Source organism: Rattus norvegicus, chromosome 10 (genome assembly GCF_021556685.1).
Source record: "Rattus norvegicus strain SHRSP/BbbUtx chromosome 10, alternate assembly SHRSP_T2T, whole genome shotgun sequence".
NCBI classification, from domain to species: domain Eukaryota; kingdom Metazoa; phylum Chordata; class Mammalia; order Rodentia; family Muridae; genus Rattus; species Rattus norvegicus.
Window position 1 is genome coordinate 44,368,992 of NC_141543.1, and position 22,119 is coordinate 44,391,110.

Genomic DNA, 22,119 nt, shown 5'->3' on the forward strand with positions numbered 1-22,119 from the left:
TTTCAGCTCAGCAATCAGCCACTTGCTGGCTGTACGGCCATTTATCACAGCTAAGAGGAACTTGAGTTCTCGTGTACTGTACATAACCATCACTGCCTGTGTCCTTGGGAGACACCTGTGATTCCATGTGGCTGCCTGTGGCTTCATGTGACATGCCTAGGGACATGGCAGCTGGTGAGTCTTTCCGTGACCTTGTGTGGCCTCCAAACTGACCTTGAACATTCTTATTAAATCTGGGTATTATCCAATCTAGCCTCACCTAGATAACCACCACCCCACCCCGCAAGGGCCCCCATCACTCCCTCCCTTCTTGGGTTTGCAGATGTGACTCCTAGCGACTACAAAATCAGGTCCTAGGGGGCGTCTGAGTCAGCCAGGATCCGGCCCTTCAGCATGTGCACTCTCTGGGACAGAAGCCCTGGACCCCCGCTGCCATTTGAGCCTGCCTAGCCATAAAACCCCGGAGGCCGATCGTGCGGAGGTAAGGGTCGTTCGTAGGTGGAGGGTTGAGGTAGCAGCGGCTGTGCGCCCGTGAGCCCCTTTCTCCAGCCCGTTTCCCCCAGAACGTTGCGTGGCGGGCGGCCAGCCCCTCCCCCTGGCGGGCTCGGCGGTTCGGATGCCGCTGTCTCTGTGCCCAGGAGTCCCGGCCGCGCTGCGGGGCTGGGAGTCGGGTTCCGTGAGGAGCGCGCGCTGCGCCCTCCCCCTCCCGCCGGGTCTCCGCAGCGGCGCGGGGAGGCGGGGGCTAAAAATACCCGGCGGCGGCGGCAGCGGCAGTGGCTCTGGGGCTGCGGGGTTGCGGGCCTGGGAAGCAGTGCGGCCCGGGCTGGGCCCGCTCACCGACATGCTGACCTTCTTCTTGGTGTCGGGGGGTTCCCTCTGGCTGTTTGCCGGTAAGTCCCGGTCCGATCCTGACTTCCATCTCCAGGAAGCTGTAGTATCTCGGCCCAGGGTGCGGGTGTGACATCCCCACCTTGCGGAGCCCTTGCTGCGGCTGCTGAGCAGTCTCTTCAAGGTCCCCGAGCCGCCCCCTAATTCTGGTGGGGACCCATAGGCGGCGTTGGGAAAGCACCTGGGTCAGTCCGGAGGAAGGGCCTTGCTAGCTGAGACCCCCCCATAATCTCCCTTCAGTTCTCAAGCTCCTTTCTCCTTGTGGTGAGAACCGGTGATCAGATTAGGCCCAGTGCCAAGGGAAGGGCAGACTTTCTGTGTCTGTGTCCATCTCCAGAGACTAAAAACCTAAGTTATGTTGCCCCCAAGGTCTCTTGGTAGGTGAATTGTATGTCAGAGCCGGCCCGGGCTTCCTGATTCGAGCCAGAACCTTTCTCACTACCGGTTCCTGCTGCCCTTTAGCCAGAGGACAAGACTGTCTGGTTACTTGCCCTGGCTTACCCTGTTTGCTCATCTCTGCACCCTCTTAGGAAACTATGGGACTCCTGATAAATCCTTGCTTGGTAGTTTCCCCAAATTCCTACACCCGTACCTGGACTCTCCCAACAGGCCCACCCCCTTACCAATACTACTTCTCTGCACTGGCCTCTCCACGTCTCCAGCTAATACCTCTAAAGGGTTTCCATCCCAACCTTGGCCCCAGCTCTGTGCAGAATAAGCCTGGTAATTTACACGAAAAATGCTTGGCCTAGCCCAGGGCAAATGCTCTCCTTGTGCTAGTATTTCTTATCTGGTATCCAGACAGCACCACCAGAGGTGGTGACAAAGTTGTTTCTGAGCTAAAGGAAGGGCAGAGGTTGATTCTTTGTGGGAATCATGTGTTTTCATGTGTTACTTTGCTCTTAATATTCACTGTGAAACCTAGTAGGTTGATGGGACCTCTTTTATTGTTGAGATTAAAAAACTGACTTTCCCAGTGCCATATGGATAACACTTAACAGATTGGAATTTGATCTCAAATTTTAGCTGATCAACCCATGCCAAGTGCTTGGCTATATCATGTCTGAACCTGAGGGGATGGTGGGCCAGGTAATTATTTTCCCTGCCCCCACAATTGTCCTGAGTTAGGCAACAGGGACACAGTTCTCCTGAGCTGGGGAGAGAGACTAAGGCCTCTCTAATCCCTTCAGCTCCCTAAGCTCCTTCCGTATGCCAGCATCTGGTGACAGGTTGCTCAGGGCCACTCTGGTCTTGTTATGTGCCCAACAGGCAAAGACAGGCTAGAACTGGGGTCATGGATAATCAAAATAAGAATGATTCTGTTGGTGGTGATGATGACGATGGTGGTGGTGGTGATGGTGGTAACAGACACTATTTATTGCCTACATGACAAAATGGCCTATGAGCCTCTTCCCAGTACTTGGTCCTCTTTGTTCTACTCCAGGAAGAACTCCACCCAGCATGGGTTCAAAGCTTTGGTCTTTGGTTCAGAAGCTTTGGTCTTTTTGTGGTTCCATGGAGGTGTCAGGAGGCTACAGGGCCACTGGTGATAGGGGTCATCAGTAGCTGTGAGAGAAGCCCCTGACCGGGAGTTCTTCTCTACAACTGGTAGACAACGGTCACTGAGTCAGGCTGAGTTTCTGTCATGCCTGCTTGGATAAGAAAGGGGGAATCTGCCTCTTTGAGGGGTTAAACAAGGGCTCTGAGAATCAAGCAGAGCTTTTCCTGTGATAAGTGGCAGCTGCTTCCACAGAGGGCCAAGCTGCTCTGATTGCTGGAAGGCAGAGTCAGACATGTGCCTTTCCTTAGATGCAATAACCCAGATAAAGTGGGGGGCTTTATAGATCATATGTCTGCCCTTCTAGGGGCTTTGCTAGATCTCAGACTTTCTCTTGGGATGGAAGGGTCTGAGAAATGTGTATACATGCACACACACACACATATACACACACACACACACATACACACATACACACACACGTACACACCCATATACACATACACACACATATACACACACATACACACACGTACACGTACACACACATACACACACACTTACACACACACACACACACACATACACACACACACACCCCTAAGAATGAATTCTGCCTTGTAATCTACCTTATAACCCAGTGTAGCTACCAGGTTTCTGCCACTCTGTCAAACAGGAGGATATGTCTGAGTCAGTGTCTATGTGCTTTTTGCTACTCAGTGCATCTCTAGGGAAACAAGCCTTGGTCTGACAAAAGTTGACCTCAAGGGCTCTCAGGGAAAGATGGGGGCAAAGCAACCTGGAAGAGGGACAGCCATGAGCTCTGGGCTGTACAATACCAGACCATTTCAGATCTAGCCTGAATGTTGAATTGTAAACAAGGAGAAGATGATATGAGTTCAGCATGAGTCGTGTGCTCAGTCTGGTAAGAAATATCCCAAGCACTCAGATGATGGTGGGGATCAGTGAGTTGGGACTCCTGCTCATCTCTGTGATACCTGTGTGTGGACTGGAAAGAGATAGCACTCTTGATGTATTTCTAAAAGGGTACCCCTTCCTTCAGGCTGGCGTAGCTCTAAACTCTTCTACAAGATCCAACCTGCTTAACCTCAGACCTTACCCACCAGTGATGCCTGTGTGGTTTCCACAGGACATGGAGCATTTATAAGAGACAGGTAGGCCAAGTACCAAATAGAGGAAGTCAGAGCTGTTGAAGGTATGCAGAAAGAACTGTGATGGGGCTAAGTCTTCATGGTTCTCTGCCTTGAAGACCTGGGTTGTTGGATGGGTCCTGGAGGATAGGATTTTTATCAGGGAGCACAGAAGGACCCTCCGTTTAGACACAGTGGCTGGGTGGAGTCAGGAGCAATAGACTGGAGGCCAGGAGTGTTGCATGGGACTATTATGTTACGAGAATACATGTATCCCAGGTTAGCCTAAGTGGCAGCTATAATGAATACATGTATCCAGAAAGAGGCAGAGATGAACCTCCAGTCCTGACTCCTGCTCTGGGGACCTGGACCACACCCTATTGGAGTGGGGCGAGGTTCCAAGAGGCTGATGTGACAGATCCAGCCAAGCAGGTGCAAACATGCATAGCCTAGCTCAGTCCTGCCTCATTAGATCCCATTCCTAGCTCCAGGTTCCACTAGGGAAATGAGGCCTGGAGCAATCAAATGAAGTCCAAAAATGCAGCTAAAAATTGGGTCTGAGGGTGAAGCTCCAGGAAAATCAGGTTTTTCAGGCATGACTCCCAAAGGAAGAAAGTTTGAATTTGCACTCAAGCCTTTACCTTGTGGGAAGAATTTTTTTTTTTTTTTTTTTTTTTTTTTTTTTTTTTTTTTTTAGCTGCTTGGCAGCCTGCATGGGCATAAGGCTGCGTTAGCAAGTGCTGGCACCAGGGGGCAGCAGAACCCAGCCATCCTGCACCCCTGCTGATTCTCTGGGGTTTGTGAGTCTAAGGGCTCTTCAGTTGACCTTCTTGAAGATGAACTCAGTTCAGTTAAAAAGATGTGATAGACCTCAGGGCTGTTCTGTACATGGGGCAGTAAGGGGAAGGTCTGTCTTGTTTGCAAAAAGAAACAAGTTTTGTATAGTAATGGGCATGCTGTTTATCTAGCCAGGACCTGACACACAGAAGGCACATAGAAATTCATTGCATGAAAGGAGGGAACCGAGTGTAAACACACCACCTGCATTTCTGTTTCACCTTGCACACACTGTATGTCAATCACCACGTTTCTATGATTCTTACATCTTCCCTTCAATCTTTCCACAATGCCATGTTGCCGTTATCACCGCCCACTGCATGAAGCTCTGAGGCCCAGAGGAATTTAAGTGGGAAACCGCTTGTAGAAGCTGAGGGTCAGAATGGTTCCCCAGACTTGCAGCCCAGAAGAGAGCCAGGTTTCTAACAACCGGAAATGAAGGAGAAAAAAAGAAAAAGCATTCCAGGTCAGAGGGTCCTGATGAGGAGAGATCAGCAACAGAAGTGTCTGAGGTAAAAGCTGAGTGTGGTAGCTCATGCCTGCAATCCCAGCACTTGGGATGCAGACACAAGGCAATCAGAAATTCGAGGATAGCTTTGACAACATAGCAAGTTCCAAGACAGCCTGGGGTATACAATATTGTCTCTCAAAAAAAAAAAAAAAAAAAAACTGGAGTGAGAGCTGACTGTTCTACCCAGCATAGTTGAGAGAAATCTCCAGTCAATGGCCTTACCTTGCAGAGACAAATTCTGTTTGGTCCCTGGTATTGTCAGGGCTGGGATGTTCAGGAGCTCCAAAAGTGAAGGAGAAATATGGATGGATGGATGGATGGATGGATGGATGGATGGATGGATGGATGTCCCACAACTTCAGGATAGATGGTTTGTAGAAGGGAGATTTCTCAGAGGGTTCTTGCTTCTTTGGAACTCTAAGATCTCGTCTCTCTATAGACAGGGAGTTCTAGGCACATTGCCTAGCATATCTGAGAGGAAGATCCAGTCAATTCCCTGCCTTTGTAGATGGCCTGGTGTGATAGTCCTAGCCCCTTACCTTGACCTAGCCATAGTTCTCACTCACTATCCAGGATCTCAGGATCTGGCCTGGAAGCTGTCCTTAGATTGCCTAGGGATGGATTCCTGCCACTCACTCACTTACCAGGTGTAGTGATGACAAATATTCTCCTGACTCATGGCAGACTTGGGGTCTGTGAGAAGTGGGAATAGGCCACACATGTTGCAACAGAAATTCTGGACTGAACTCCCTTATTCAGAGTTGATAATCTCAGATCCTGAATTGGTTCATTCCAACTAGACCCACTGTAGTGGTGAGTTTTTGCTACACTGATTTGGCTCCTGGCAGATCGCACGTTCACACCCAACTGGGAGCTATCTTTGGATCCTTGAATGAAAGACACACAACACACACACACACACACACACACACACACACACACACACACACAAGCTTATTTTTAAAACGCCTTGGCTACCTCAAAGGCTGAGCACTCCTAAACCTTCCCCTGCTACCCCAGGCCCAATCAGGCGGGGAAGTGGCCATGGCCACCCACCCGAATTCTCATATGGCTTGTTGGCTCTCCTGTAGTTCTCTTCTTCTGTCTGCCACCTCATCCTGGTGATTTTGCTCTGTTCCTCTCTGCATCCTAACCCTCAAACTCTAAGTGTTCTGCCCCATGTCCAGCCATTTGCCATTGGCATCTTTATTGATCAATCAAAAACCAATTGGGGACAAGGACCTTCAGCCTTTGGACACACAGATCCCGATTGAACCAGAGCATTAGAACCAATGCCCAACAACCCACCTGACTCTATCCATCTGCCCAGAAATGTCCTTCATCCCCCCCCCCCCACACACACACACCCTAGACTGAGCATTCAGGTAGAGGATTTATGTGAAAGGTTAGGAGTGGCTGACTCTGGCTCATGTTCTGCCCGATCAGGCTTACATTCCAAGCTGGCTGACTGTTGAGGCTTCAAACCAACAACAATCAGAATCTCAGTTTTCAGAACCTGGGATAAGCAAATCCAGATAGGAACCCTTTGGAGCCAGGAACCAACCCAGTGATCGGAGGCCACCATGGGGAGGGGAGGCAGGGGGAAGACAAAGCAACCTTTGGTTGAATAGGCAAACCCTACTAACTGGCTCACAGCACTATCTGTCCCACCTATGGATCTGGAAGGAGTAGGTAGGACTGGGCTTACTATCAGCCCCATTTCTCCCACTCCATTGAACTGTTGGGACTTTGACACTCCCTCCCCCGAGAGATCTACCTGCCCACCTATTCCTACCTTAGCTCTAGCTGCAGAGCAGTGTGAACACTGACAGTAGGTTCTGAGGAATGACAGAAAGGCCAGTCGACATTAAGGTCAACCAGAAACTGAACAGTAAAAGCTCAGTCTGAGGCTATACGGTAGGACAATCAGAGATGAGACAGAGAGAGCAGCAAGGTAGGATGTGGGCCAGCCAGTGAGATCAGATAGGGAAGTACTTAGAGGCTAGACAGGATGTCCTCAGGTCAGTGGAACGAGCATACTTTATCAACATGGGAATTAGGGGTATCAGATAGGAACCATCCAGGCTGGCAAGACCACCATGGCTTCAGAAGTAGCAGCCCCTCCGTTCTGTTTCCAGAGCTGAGGCCTCACAAAGCCATCTAACCTCTGACATCCTGCTTAGCAGGCAGAGAATTTCAGTGGTGGTCACCATACCTCTCAGCTGATAGGAGGAGGTTTTCTGGGGTAAACCTTCACCTCACCCCTACTCAGCTGCTACTCTGCCATCTTTTAAGCCTGGCCATGTCTGGGTACAGGACCTTCCTTTAACCAGCAGACTAGTTGGGGATTTGGGCATACGTGTTCCTGGTGTCCTTGCTGCAGGTCAGGCAGAGGGCAGAGTATGACTTGTAAGATTTCCATTTCCTGGGCCCACAGGTCTTCTCTCCTCCTCTTCCTCTGCCTCGAGGTTCTCCTCCCTGGGTAGGTGTGGACACATCTGGCATCTTATGTCCTGTGTGGCCCCACCCTAAAGTAGGACAACTGAGGCAGGTGGGTGGGGGCAGATGGCCCATTACCTACCGGGGCTGGACCTTTTCTTAGGGCTTCAAAGCCAACAAGGTCATATGCCTTGGATTGTAGAAGACCCACGTAACACCTCTCACCCTCACGTGCTTCCTGAATGAGCTGTTAGCGCCTCGCCTTGGCTGTGCCCTCAAGCTAAATGGTGCCTGCTGCATCACTTAGCAGCAGAATTCTGAGCCTCCCTCACATATGTGCTTGTAGGATCCAAGAATTGCTCTGTGGCTGAAGGACAGGTCTTGGTGACCCTGGGGTATCAGAGGTGAGGGGACAGAGACACAGCAAGCCACTATCACCACCTTCAGCAGCCTTAGAGTTCCCCTGGATCTTTTAAGGACCTCCACTCAGGCCAAACCAGGACTTCAGTGTGGAAAAGAATTTCGGGACTAGCCACTTAATAGACTTAATAGACTTAATAGAGATACCTTAACCCAGGCAAAGCCAGAGGGTTCAGAGGAAGAGGTGTGCTCAGAAAGTGAGACACACCCGGAAGCTCCGGTTTGAGCTTCTCAAAGAAGAGTCATGGTATATGTGTTATCTATATATGCCTTGAATGAAGTTGGACTGATCAGATGAAACCAGGGGCCCCTGGGGGTACACAGGGCATTGGTATGTGTCCTTTCCATGTGAAAGTTTTTCTGGTGATATTGCTAGAAAATTTAGAGCTTTACAGCTAGGAAAGGGGAAAAAGGCTTTAAGCCATTGCCGGTTGTGTTGGAAATCTTGCTTGTGGTGTTGTTTGCTAGTGTGGAGCTCCGACTGTAATTCAGAGTCAGGGGGTCCAGACCTGTCCTCATGTCTCCTCCCATTTCCCTGCCCATCTACCTTGCTTCTGGAGAAGCCACAAAAGCACATGGTGGAGAAGACCATCGGCCTCTGTCCTTAAGGTCCTCTCTGTGGCAACACTGCAAGTTCTTCTTGTTTCCAGCCCTGCTTCCTTCCCTCTGTCTCTCCTTTGGCATTCACCACGAACACCACAAGAGTTATGTCAGGGTCTCCTTAAACAAAAACAAAACAAACAAACGTGTCTTCTCCATCTCAGCCATCGATGTTGCTGCTTTTGAAAAGGACAAGATCAACAAGACTGCCCTAACCCTGACACCCCACCCCCACCCCACCCTGTGCTTTCCTCAGAGGCTACAGAGGCTTCTAGGGCCCTCTCCAAAGAGGCTGGGCTCTTTTCTTTAGATGGGAAGTCAGAATTCAGGGATGTGTACCCTCAGTAGGTCATCGTCAACAGCCTCCAATAGCATTCCCTGGACCGGCTGGGGCCTTCACTTCGCCTTGGTCTGAAAGAGATTTTTGTTTTCTGGTGAGAACAGCCCCAGCCTGACCTGGCTGCAGGAGCCAGCAGCAGGAGTGCAAACCCTTTCATGTGACAGGCCCAGAGTGGAGTGATGCCCGCCTGCCAGCCGCAGGCCCTCCCCTGCAGCTTGGGAGGCAGGGCGTCCATTTGCATATTTCCCCATTCATCCTGCCCTTGAAAAGGAGGCCTGAGTTCTTAGTCCCTGGCCCAGCCAAGGGCCCAGAACTTGAGCCCTAAATTAACCCTGTGAGCCAGAGGCTGAGCCCGCAAGTGCTAGCTAGCCACCCTGACCTCCGGAGTGCTGATGTGCAGAACACAGCAGACTTCTGTGTGTCAGCACTGCCTTCTGCTGCACTGGAAGCAAATTCCCTTTTACTTCTTCCAGTGGCAGCTAGAAATCATGGTAATTTATCTTTGTCAGAAAATGTACCTTGAACCACAGATAAGACTGATTCATTGCTTAATATGTAAGGTACACACACACGCACAGAGGAATTGTGGGTAAAAGAGCCATATGGGTTCTAAGCTATAGCAGGTGCACTCCTGGCTAAATCACAAAAATACAGCCTGCCTGGGACACTTTTGTATCTCTAGGCTTCAGGGTACCTACAGGCCATGCCTTGGAAAACATGAGGCACACAGTGCCAGCTGTAATCTCTTCCCTTCTGTGACTTAACGTCCTCCCGTTGGCCTCAGCTTTCTGCTCTAGCCCTTGTCACAGCCAGAATCCTGCCTCCTTCCCTACACTGAGGGAGCTTGGCTTTTCCTGGAACTTACCGACGACCCATTGTGCCTCGGTGCCCCAGCTTAGCTGCCCTTCAGGTCCCCATCTGGCAGCCCCACCTTTGCTCTTCCACCATTTCTTTCTGAGCAGGTATCCCCCCTGAAGGAAACAGCAGTGTTCTTATACGACAGTCAGGCAAGCAGGGCACCATTTAGTGTTCCCCTCCCACCTTAGGAACCCCAAGTGTGTTTTGCCAGGACCCTTTCTACCTCAAGGAGCATGGTCCCAGCCAGGGGGAGCTGTCCATTCCCCCTGCACCTTGGCCATCTGCAGCTGGACTCTTGAGCACCTGTTCCTGCCAGGAGAGCAGATGTATCCTTCTCTGAGCTTGAACTTGCAGCGTTTGTGACAATGTTCTCAGTCTAGGTTGGCAGTGAAATGGACTCCTGGCCCCGAGGCCAAGGCAACCCGACCATGGACTTGTCTGAGAAGGAAAGGATCTTGATGTGCCTAGAACTTGCCTTCCTGCACAATGAGACCTGGCCTCCGTCTGTGTGGTGATCATGACCCCCGCTAGTCTCCCTGGAGTTCTGCCTACTGTCCCAGAGTGCAGTGTGGCAAAAGGAACAATGGGACTTCAGTTTAGCCACAAACCGTTAGTCCATTAGAGCCATCATTTCTGGTCATTCCGCCTTGTAGATATCTCCAAAGGGGCAGCTGCCATTGCTGTTCTTATCCCCCTGGTCTGTGATTTCTCTGTGCCTGACTTATGGTGAGAGCAAGGCTTATCTCAGTGCTGGCGGAAAAAGACACTGTGTTTCTCTTTGTTACTCTGATCTCAAGGCTCCTTCTGTTTCTGAGTCTCGGGAAGTGCAGTCTGAGTCTGGCTTCCTAGTCTGCTCATCACATGTGTGTGGCCATGGTTTCCAGCAGGGGTCTGGGGTGAGTAAAAGCTTTGAGAGGTGCTTGACCTGAGGGTGGCCGAGAAGGTTGGTGAAGGCAGACACTGGGGGCATGGTCACAGTGAGTATGGGGGGAGCCAGGGCAGTAGCTAGCTGCAGTAACCAGTCTGTGAGGGCCTTTTTGCACGAAAGAAGCTTCAGCCACCCTTCTGAGAGAGCTATAATCAGGCTCCCCAGAGAGTTCTGGAGTGAGCTACTTGGTAACTGGGCAACCCTATCTCAGGAGAGATACACACAAAGCCTCTCCTGGCAATGCCTGAGTTGGGAAGGCCCTTCGCCAGGTCATCTGTGACTATAAATTTAATTAAAGCCCAAGAGGAAACTGGAGTGGAAGCCCCTCGGCCACACAGCCCTGAGCTTGATCGAACCCTTGTGCAGATGAGACCACTGCTAGGCCCAGCGGGGTCTGCCAAACGGCTGTGCGTGTTAGGGTTACTCAGGTGTGGTAGTGAGGAGGGAGCTTTTCTTACCCTGACAACTGGTCACACTTTCTGGAACAGAACTGCCCCCCTTAGCCTCATGCCCTGTCACATCACAGTTTTCATCCCCCAGAACTCTGGTTGCCCCCTAAGTGTCCCTGAGAAGCATCCGAGGAGATGTTTGTCCTCCTGAGAGATGTCTAAAGGGAAAGTAGAGGAGGAGTGGCAAGGTGGCTCAGTGGGTAAGGACACTTGCTGCTCAGCCTAATGAACTGAGTTTGATCCCAGGAAACTGTGTGGTGGAAGGAGGGAGTTTACTCCAAGTTGTTCTCTGAGCACATATGCTGTGCTACTCTTGAACACACACACACACACACACACACACACACACACACACACACACCACATACACAGTGGTCAAATATAATAATAGCGTTTAAAAGTAAAATAGAGAACCCACTAAAGAAGTGAAATCTGGCAGAGGTGCTAAAGCCAAGTTCTCTGGTCTCCAGTTGATGTCTCAGAGAGAGAGAGAGAGAGAGAGAGAGAGAGAGAGAGAGAGAGAGAGAGTGTGTGTGTGTGTGGAGAGAGAGAGAGAGAGAGAGAGAGAGAGAGAGAGAGAGAGAAGAGGAAAGGCTTTGTCCTCTGAAAAGCCATAGCCAACTCCCCTCCCAGACTAAAGACAATGTGGGGTCAGGGAAGGTGGAAGGGTTGAGGCCCCGGCAGGCTGGCAGTGCAAGGGTTAAGGCCTGGTTGCTGGGCTTTGAGCTGGCCTGAGCCAGTACCGCCCCATGTGCAGATGAAGGGGGGGCCAGTGGGGGCCTTGAGGGGCCAACAGCTCCTCACAGAGCTGCTCTGTGCCTTGGTCCCTGCAAGACCTGTTCCCACAGCCACCAGGAGCACCGTCCCTACAGTTAGTGCCTCTCCTGTCACCCATCTTCTCAGAATCTCTGCCACCAGCCATTCCCAGGGGCAGTGCCTTCCATCAAGATGTGGTAACCTCTTTCCCTGAGCGCCACAGGCTCTAGAAAGAGAGGCTGGTTCTAGCAGGATCAGCTCCACCTCCTCAGTGCCCGGAGGCTGCTGGAAAGGTAGGATGCTGACTATTGCCTTTCACAAGTTGTCTTTGAGCCCCTTTGGCTGGCAGAGACATGATGTAAGCAGTTCAGCTAACTGCTCTCCACTAAAGCGATTCCTTTACGGTGTGCCTGGCATCTACTCCCTGCCCATGATCTGATTTGAAAAGAGGCCCAGAGGGGTTCAGTGACTTGCCCAAGACCACACAGCTATCAAGAGTCTAAATCAAGATTGGGAGGTTGCTCAGTCCAGCACTGGAATCCACCTTCTGACTCTCTCCTTAACTTGCTTACTGGAGTGCTACACCCCGGGGCCTGGCGAGGCTGTGGTTTGAGCTCTCTAATGGGAGATGGGGTGGTTCCTTGATGATTTGATGGCTTGGTTCATGTTGCCCACCATTACTGAAGGTTGCTGAGGTTTGCAAAGGCCCAGGACCCCGCTAGACCAGGCCGTAGTGATTTAAGAGTATCAAGGGCGGTGCTAAGGAAATCCAAGAGAAGATTCTGAGGAATATGGGCGTCCTCAGGGCAAAGGCACTGAGTCTGGGCATTGGGTCCTAAGGTAGTAAGGGGCCAGATTAGGTGTTTGGGCGGTGGCAAGACAGAATCACATCTGTGTGTGACAGGAAAATAACTTTGGTAAAAATGTAGGCACAGGTTAGAGAAAAGAAATACATGAAGAGGCTAGCTTGGAGATCTGGGCTGCACTAGGTAGTGGCTGACTGGGGGTTTTGGGCTGAGGGAATGGTCAGGTCTGAAAGCTTTACACGGGCAGTCATTCCATACAGAAGTGTAAAGGTAGCCTAGGAAGGTGTGGAGAACTGGGGTGGGAAGCTGCATCAACAGAGGGGTCTCTCAAAACTGGCTCACTGTCTCCCAGGGTCATCTCTATAGGGTTTGTGCTTGATACTGTGAACTTTCCATCTTATCATCTTGGAGTCATCCTACCGGAGGAGATCCTGGTCTATCCTACCAAGGCTCCCCCTGTTCTGTTCTCTCCCACCCTTGATGGTAAGGGGGCACGGCTTGTACCATCCACCTTCCAGGGTGTGGTGGTGGGCAGAAGTCTCAGGTGTCCAGCCTGGGCTACTACCTGATAGTCCAAAAGGGTGTTTGCTAGAGGGAGAGGCTCGGGAGGAAGCTAGCTTCTGCTGAGCATTGGGTCCTCCCTGCCAGGTGAATAGTTACAAACACCCACAGCAGCTCTCTTGGCAACAGCAGTGTCTGCTGGTCCCTGGGGTGTTGTCAGTATACCCCTACCCACCATGGCTGCTGCAACCAGAAAAGCCTCCCGGGGCATGGAAAGAGGCAGCTGGGCTTGGTCCTTAGGGACCACCCCAGGTAACAGGAGGTCAGAGGAGGCCAAGGCTGTGGGAGATAACCAGAGACCAGACTCCCAGAACTAGTCTCTGCTCTCCCTCTCCCACACGCCAAGGTTTTGGTGGTGGACACTGGCTCTGAATCCAGTGTCCTCAGAGGACCTGGACTCACAGCTCTGCCCCGAAGTGGCTCCCAGGTCTGAAGGGAAACTCAGAAAAACAAAAACAAAACAAAAAAACAAGCACTCTGACTGTCTGTCTAAGGAGGTAAAGCTGGTAAAACAGAACCCTCTGTCTGCCAAGGAGGCTTGCAGGCTAGACTCGGGGCCACAGGAGCTATGGCCACTGTAGCCAGATCCTTAAGTAGACGGCTACCTGAGGAGCAGTCCTTCATCTAATGCCCTTCATTGGTCCAGGTGGGGGGTGACTCATGGTGTGTGGAAAGCAAAGAGTGCATGACTAATCCCAGACTCCGGCATTTCTGCATGTTGCTACCACCTCCCAGGACCTGAACCTGGGTCCTTCTGGGCAGGCGAGAGCTGTTTCTTCTGTGTGTCCAACATGATTGCAAAGGAGAGGAAAATTGTGGAAATGTCTGTGTTGGCAGGGGTGGGGTGGCCACAGAGGACAAGGGGACGCATTCCGTGCCCCTCACTCACTAACATGGTCGGCTCCACTTTCCTGCAGTAGCTGTAGAAGCTGTTTCAAGGACTAAACAGTGTGGCGCAGAAGACAGGTTTTTCTAGGAATCAGGAAGTCAGGAAGTTTAATCAAGTCCCACTCTTCCTGAAGCTCAGAGACTATCCTCACAGGCTTGCCATGGGGACCTTTGTACAGGATTTCAGGGGCTCAAAGGCTTTATTACCTGAATAGAACACTGTTCCCGTGCGTTGCAGCCACTCTCCAGCTTTTGCGTGTTGGCTTCTCTCGGCCTAGGACTCCCTCTTCTCCTCCCCCATCACTTCCTGCCAGAAGCCTGCTCTGCCTCGTCATAGCTGAGTCAGGCACCTCCTCTGCCGCCTTGTGTCTGATCACAGCCTAGACCATACTGTACACCGCTGCCCACTCCCTCATGTCTTCCCTGCAGCTCTGAGGCGGTGAGAACAGAGACCATGTGGAGACTGCCAGATAAACGGGTGGGAGGGTGGACGTACCCCGTGACGGTGCTAAAGCGACGCAACCCTCTACCTCGGATGGCTAGTTTGTGCTGCAGCGTGAGGCCTGTCTGTGAGCAACTGCCAAGGACCAGGGATTGGCGATCCCAAGATAACCTTCCAGCCTCTTTAACACTGTTTTAAACCATCAAGTAGATTCCTTGGGGCTGGATAGGGGCCCGCTGAGTCAGTTCATTTCGTTAAAGGAAAACACCCTCAGCTCAGAGCCCTCCCCGAAAGCTGGTGGAAGAGTCTAGATTTCCCACTAAGTCACTCATCTGGTAGGTCTGGCTGGAACTTGGGCTTCTCATCTGCATTCTTAGCTAAGGGGATGTCCCGAGAAGAGAAGGCCCCTGGCCACCTACCCAGAGCCCTCTCTCCATTAATAGGTTTTCCTTGGTGGAGTTATGTGGTCCATAGGCGTGACTCTGCTCTGATGATGAGAATCTTAGCTAGTTGACCTGCAGAGAGAGAAAGAGAGAGAGAGAGAGAGAGAGAGAGAGAGAGAGAGAGAGAGAGAGAGAGAGAGAGATTGAGATTGCTGTGGGACGTTTGTCCTTATCATTGGTCTCATTTAAGAAGACTGCTTTCTCCCCGCCCTCCCCCCACCCCACCCCCACCTCCCGCCCCGGAGCTGAGGACCGAACCCAGGTCCTTGCGCTTGCTAGGCAAGCTCGCTACCACTGAGCTAAATCCCCAACTCCAGAAGATTGCTTTCTAGAGGGAGCTGGAGAGATGGCTCCGCAGTTAAGAAAATTTGCTGCTTTCCCAGAGACCCAGACTTAATTCCTAGCACTGACATTAGTGGCTCATAACTTTCACTCCATCCAGTTTCCAGTTTCAGGGAATCTGACACTCTATTCTGACCTTTACCAGGTATGCATGTGGCACATAGATGTACACGCAAGCAAAATACTCACACACATTTAAACAGCAAAAGAGACTGCTAGTAAAATCGAGTTTCAAACTCCATAGATCAGGGCCGATGCCTTTACCAGACAGGGGCCCACGTTCACAGCTCTCTAGGAACACCCATCCCTGGAGGTAGGTGAGTACCCCTGGAACTCAGAAAACCTGGTGTGCGTCTGCAAAGCTACACTCCCGTGGAAGCACAGGGGCCGGGCCAAACTGCCTCTGTCCAGTGTTTGGACCACCAGGGCCAGTCCTGCCTCTACTCTCTCCAGGGCTGAGCAGCCTCCTCCATCTAACAGACGCATCTTGTAATTATGTCTATTGTTCTGTGACTGTGCCATGCTCAGGGGTACTGTGCCCATTTCAAAGATGGGGAAGTGAAGGTTCAGAGAGGGTAGGGTATGCTTAACTGTGTGTAGTTTATAAAGACTTGAACCGAAGAGCTTTCTTCCCTCTGCCTATGACGATTTTGAACACTGTTGACCTCATGCCATGTTATAGTTTAGCTTAACTACTATTTAGGGAGAAAGAAATAGTCAGAGGGCAACCAACTGTTTAGTTCCTGTCCTGTGGCTCCAGAGTCGCCACTGCTGGCATTTAGTTTTGTTTCTCGAGAAGGAAAACCATACCTACCACTTCTATGATGTCAAGGGTCCATGAAGAGGCAGTCTGCAAACAGGGTGTGGCAGGCCAGAGCCTGCCATTCAACCACTGGAAAGGCAGACCTGTGCATGTCCCAGGAGCTTCTAGCTCCAGGTCATACCAGGTAGTGACACTAAGGGGCCCCAGTATGAGTTCCAGCATCTAACACCTGACCAATTCCTCTGCAACCTCTCAGTCCTGAGCAAGGTGCAGAACCCAGAGCCTTGTGTACCTGCTCAGCCAATGTGTCATCACCTAGCGGCTAACAGAAGGACATAAGAGATCTCTGAAAGACGCCCTGCTTTCCTTCAGGGCATCCTGGTCACCACGTGCAGGTTCCACTAGACCCATCCATCCCTATAGTCCTTCCTCTCTTAGCCTTGTTTATTTTCCTCTTCCCATCAGTTTAATGCCTAAACACTTCCCTCTGCTCCATTAACTATATCCGGTCAAGGATTGGGCCAGCTATGCCTGTTAGTACCCCATGTGTGCTAGTACCACAATGGTCATATTGCTACCTTCAAGTCATGAAGCCTGAAGCTATCTATTCGGCTAGTCCACGGACTCCTCCAAATTCCCCTTCCTTCTCTCCTTCAGAGTCAAAGCCTGGGCTTGAGCTCAGAGGTGGATCAAGTAGAGCCTGCATCCTTCCACCCCAGCTCATCCTGTACACAGCGATGGGTGCTTTCTGCTATCTGTTTATCTGTATCCCAGAAGCAAACATAAGCAAAGATCTGTGACCAGGGTCACAAAGGACCCTGAGACCTGAGAGACCCTGTGCCCAGAACTGCCAGTGCATGCTGACCCCTGGCAGATGTGGAATCAGCTGTCAGCCATGGCCCCGGGCATGAGCATGTGGTTCTCAGGAAAACTGATGTTAGACTGCCAGGTGTGAGTACTGAGGGCTCTAGTCTCTCCCCAGAGAAAAGCATCTCCAAGTGTCCAGCTTCTGGGCTGTGCTGTGCTGTACTAGGAGACTGCATATCGGGCCGGTCCACTAGCGACCCCTCCATGGCCTGTCTGTCTGGTCTCCTCCCTCACTTATCTCTTGTCTCCTACAGAGATTGCCCTGTCACTTCTGGAGAAGATGCAGACCCAGGAGATCCTGAGGATCCTGCGGCTGCCCGAGCTATCGGACTTGGGCCAGTTTTTCCGCAGCCTCTCAGCCACCACCCTTGTGAGTATGGGTGCACTGGCTGCCATCCTTGCATACTGGCTCACTCACCGGCCAAAGGCCTTGCAACCACCATGCAACCTCCTGATGCAGTCGGAAGAAGTAGAGGTGAGCAGGGCAGAGCTGTCCCATCATGCAAAGCAGCCCCAGGAGGTAGAAGTCAAACCTGCAGCTTGTTTGACTCCAAGTAACCCCCAAAAAATCCTGGTGTTCCCTGGTAACCAGCCAACAGGCTCTGCAGTGGCCTTGGGCAAGGTTGCCAGCAAGATGGTCCGCCTACCTCTGCCAACGACTGACCCCTGACAGAGCCTGACCTTGACCACGAGGCAGGCTAAGCAGGTCCTTGGGACCTGCAGGGTCAATTCACTCCCAAGTTCCTGCCCTTAGTCTTGGCTGACAGGGCAGAGAGCTGAGCTCATCCCAGGGTCCTCTGCTCACACAGCACCTGGCTCAGAGGAAGGTCAGCAGTAACAGAGAAGATACACTCACTTGCCAGCAATGAACTAGTGAGATTTCCTTCTCCTTGGAACTTAAGGACTTTGGCTTTTGTTTAAGATTTGTTTATTTGTGTGTGCATTGGTGTTTTCCCTGCATGTATGTCTGTGGGAGGGTGCCAGATCTCTTGAGACTGGAATTATAGACAGTCGTGAGCTGCCATATGGGTCCTGGGAATTGAACCCTGGTCTTCTGGAAGAGTAACCAGTTTTTGTTGCTCTTGTTTTGGTTTTGGTTGTTGTTGGTTTTTTGTTTGTTTGTTTTGTTTTTTGTTTTACTTTGGGGTTTTTTGTTTGTTTGTTTGTTTGTTTTTTGGCTTGGCTTAGCTAGCTTGTTTTGCTTTTAATTCTGCCTGTGTTCTAAACTTACTGTGCAAATTTCCATGGACAGTGTATTCACATGGTTCATAAGAAATGAAAAGCTTCATTCCAAAAAACTTCTACCTCCTGCAGCTGGGCTTTTGGTTCTGTTAGCAGTTCTGTGCCAGTTTAGAGAGATAGCCTCATCTCCTAACCGTTTTGTGGTTGGTTGGTTTTTTTGTTTCTTTGTTTGTTTGTTTGTTTGTTTGTTTTCCAGACAGGCTCTCATGTAACCCAGGCTGGCTTCAAGCCCTGGATCCTCCTGCCTCTGGGTCCCTGGTGCTAGGATTGCAGGTGCACATCAGCACCCCCAGCTCCCCAGTTTTAAGTGAGATACACACGCTTGCGCACCTCACTTTGTTCTTGACCATACATCTGGTGACCATCAGCTTGGCAATGTTTTGCCAACTGGGAAGGGCACAGGGAGAGCAGAGATCTGACTCCCAGGTTGTCTTCCTAGGAATGCCGTGTGCAAAGGCCCAGGTATGCTCGAAAGTGTGTGGTGTTGGGAAATGCTGGCTTGTGTTTGGTGCCGGGCAGTTGAAGAGGGACTAGAAAAGACCAGCAGTGGGGCAATGAGAATGGAGAAGAGAAATCCTGGGCTGAAGGCCGGAAAGCTCCAACCTGAGCTCTGTGGTTCTTGGCCTCACTGAGTTTGTAAAGTGCGTACTCCAAGGAGCACCAAATGGTAGGCAGGATGGAGCAGAGAAACCACTAAGAGTAGTTGGACTTCGGTTCAGCTTATAATTGCAACTCACCCAGACAGACCTTAGGGAAGACCTCTGTTCCTGTCCTCCAGAAAGATCCACCCTTTCAGGGAAGACTTCTCTGTCCCTGTCCTCCAGTACTGTGAGTGGCTGTGTGAACTAGGCAAAGGTGACAACTGGGGCAAAAAAGGATGTGAGGGTGGCAAGCCCTCTTGCACTCCTTGGGACACGCATAATTGAGACTATTTCACTCCCCCAGCTTAAAGCCCTTCCCTTCCCTCCACCCAAAGTCCAGCCCTCACTCCTGGGTCTGTGTCCCTCTCCAAACTGCCCTCACTTCGTGTTTATCTAGAGTACCACAGATTCCCCACACTTCCCCCAGCACTCTGAGCTCTTACACCATAAGTGTGTGCTTGCTACTGCGTGCGGGATATTCTGCCTGGCCAGTCCCTGTGCATCACCTCAAAATCCCAGATGCCCCTGCCCAAAACACAGGCACAAGCCCCCCGCCCCGGTCCCTGGCATATAGTCTCCAGCAGTGTCAGATCTGCTGTCCGGGTATGGAGCAGGTCTGACTACAAGTACCCATAATTACCACACGAGTCTCTCTCGGGCAGAACTGGCCAATCAGAACGTTCCACTCCAAATGGTTGTGGTTTTGCATTTGGCCATTTGCTCTGCGGTGCTAATTTTTCTTTAGACCCAATGTCCCAAGAACCAGGTGGCTCTGGGCCATCCCAGGACAACCCAAATAGCACTGAGAGATCAGGCAGGGCCGTGGTCGAAGAGCTCTGGGCTTCATGCCTCTCTGGATCTGCATCGCTGAGGGCCCAGGATCTTGCTATCCAGTCTGTTCTCTCCCTACACACACTCTTAGGCTTCAGTTTCTTGGAAAGTACCTTAAAGCCTAGTCACCAGCAAATTCACGTTAGCATCAGTGATGGGTACCAGTCTTATTAGCTCAGGGCTATACATAGCTGCCCTGGGTATAGGGCTTTGCCCTGCATAGCAATAGGTGGCCTGCTGCAGGGTACCTCGGCAGGTTGATCCTGATTCCAAGTGATATGGCTCCCATTCCTTTCTAGAGCTATGTCTCCAGAGTTCCTGGAAAATGTGGGCATTCTGCATTTGCTGATCTGGTACACAAACACTGTGTGCCTGTCAAGTGTAGGGGTGTGTGTGTGTGTGTGTGTGTGTGTGAGAGAGAGAGAGAGAGAGAGAGAGAGAGAGAGAGAGAGAGAGAGAAAGGGGGGGGGAGAGAGACTGGGCCTGTGTGCAGTATCTAATTATGTTGAGTGTGGACACAAATAGACTACGTGTGAATACTCTTGGTGTGAACCGGTAGCAAATGTGAGCACTTCCAAACCTCAACTACGTGAACCAAGAGTGCATCCAAGCTGTGCACACTCCAGGACTCACTCCTGATGTCCCTGCCTGCCTCATCCAACCCCTCTGATATGTTGGTTTTCTAGGACAGTGGTGGAGCCCGGCGATCTGTGATTGGGGATTGCACTCAGTTGCTTACCCACTACTATGACGATGCCCGGACGATGTACCAGGTGTTCCGACGTGGGCTTAGCATCTCAGGTAAGGAGAGGTGTACGGAACATTGTTATCAGGCATTGAGCAGATCTCCAACGTGGGACAAGGGACAAAGCAATGCCCAGGTCAGCAGAGAGTTCCTGGTCTTTCTGCCAGTAAGAGAAGCAGCTGACTTACATGGCTTAGGGGTCATTTCAGCTTTGCTTCAACCCTTCACATGAGTGCCTGATACCAGGCCTTATACTCTCTACATCCTCCATGGGCAGACCCTGGGGAGCCTAGAACTGTCTTATCACTCTGTCAGTCATGGTTTGGAACCTGCACCCCTGAGGTATCTCAATAGTATGAGACATAGGGAGGCAGACACTGCCCCCTGTCACCAACTATAAGTGCCCTGTTAGCTCTCCCATAGGAACTGTCACATAAGTCATAGTGGGAACAAGGTACCATGCTATCGACACTCCTGGCCTCCCAGATCCCCAGGGAGGAACTGTTCTTACATTCTTATAACATCCCTGGGCCACAGCACGCTGCTGGATGGAGGTTCCTGAAGCCAGAGGCTCCAATGGCAGACCATTTCCACCCAGTGCCTGGGGGCAGGGGCAGGTGAGTCCTCCCTGACACAAGGCCCACTTGTCTTTCCACAGGGAATGGACCCTGTCTTGGCTTCCGGAAGCCAGAGCAACCTTACCAGTGGCTGTCCTATCAAGAGGTGAGTGAGGGCACAGACCCCAACCTGTCCAGCCCTTTCCAGCCCATGTTGGGTGGAGGAGGCTCAGGAATACCCAGCTGGCTTCCAAGGGCCTCATTTCTTAAAATTCAAGGTAAAAAAAAATCAGTTTTTTTTTTACCTTGGAAAGTTTTGTATGTTTTTATGCAACATAATATGAAAAATAGAACAATGTGAATTCAATGTCTGCATAGTGACAGTCAATTCAGATATTATCTATGGTTAAAAAAATAAACTCTCAAATGCAATAAAAATAAAAAAACCAAGAAGCCATAAAAATAAAATTAAACAGACTAAAATATACAAATATATGTACAGTATTAAAGTCTTCCTTTTTCAAAGTCTTTAGAGAAATGTATTATTACACTGAAAAATGCCCACATTTGAAGCTGGATGTAGAATGTGTACAAGGCCCTTGCTTTGTTTTGTTTTCATTCTTATACTTGCTTTTAAACTTTTGACAGTGGTGACAGTGTCATGACGATGTATGTAATGTGTCTGAGTTGCTTTTGCCTCTCATCCCACTGAAATCCTTCCTGACAAGTCCCACCCCCACCCCCAACACACACACACACACACACACACACACACACACACACACACACACACACACACGCTTTCCTGTCTGTTTGGCTTTTGTGACCCTCTGAGCTTCAGTGGGGTTGCTGACATGGGAATGGGTAAGGGCTTAGTTACAGGAGCATGAACAACTTATCAGTAAGAAGAACATGACCCCATCCCCACCCCAGCCATTGACCGTGGCATCTCCCAGGGGATAGGTGGGGCTTCATGAACCCCCTACACACAGACATCGGTGATGGAATGTTGACAAGCCAGAGCAGGTCACAGTTTATGTTTCTGGCCTTCCCACCAAATTCCTCTGCTTAAGCCTTCTCCTTTCTCTATCACCCCACCCCCACCCATCTGCATGCAGGTGGCCAAAAGGGCTGAATTCCTGGGGTCAGGACTTCTCCAGCATGACTGTAAAGTGGGCACAGAGCAGTTCATTGGCGTTTTTGCACAAAATCGGCCAGAGGTGAGCATCCGTCTGACTGCTTTCAGAGGCATCAGTGGAATAGGGATTGGGAGTCGTGTCCCTGCTCTTGGTAGGGCCTTGGGACTGACCAAGAGT

The 22,119-nt window shown here is 50.9% G+C and overlaps 1 protein-coding gene and 1 long non-coding RNA gene across 12 annotated transcripts in view; one reads left to right on the plus strand and one right to left on the minus strand.

Annotated features, from left to right (window-relative positions):
- The first annotated feature begins 371 nt into the window (after positions 1–371).
- Positions 372–22,119, plus strand: part of Acsl6 (acyl-CoA synthetase long-chain family member 6) — a 62,236-nt gene continuing 40,488 nt past the window's right edge. For 3 of the 11 annotated variants that reach the window (NM_001439551.1, NM_130739.3, NM_001439554.1), the window contains 5 exon segments: positions 11,724–11,968; positions 17,042–17,262; positions 20,188–20,302; positions 20,905–20,969; positions 21,922–22,023. In NM_001439551.1, coding sequence (NP_001426480.1) covers positions 17,068–17,262; positions 20,188–20,302; positions 20,905–20,969; positions 21,922–22,023 — 477 coding nt within the window. In that variant the 5' untranslated portion in view covers positions 11,724–11,968; positions 17,042–17,067. 11 annotated transcript variants of the gene reach the window in all.
- Positions 8,494–10,050, minus strand: LOC120095100 (uncharacterized). The gene is made up of 3 exons (XR_015631216.1): positions 9,766–10,050; positions 9,550–9,655; positions 8,494–8,755 (listed from the first exon to the last, which is right to left on the minus strand). It is a non-coding gene; the product is annotated as an uncharacterized LOC120095100 (long non-coding RNA).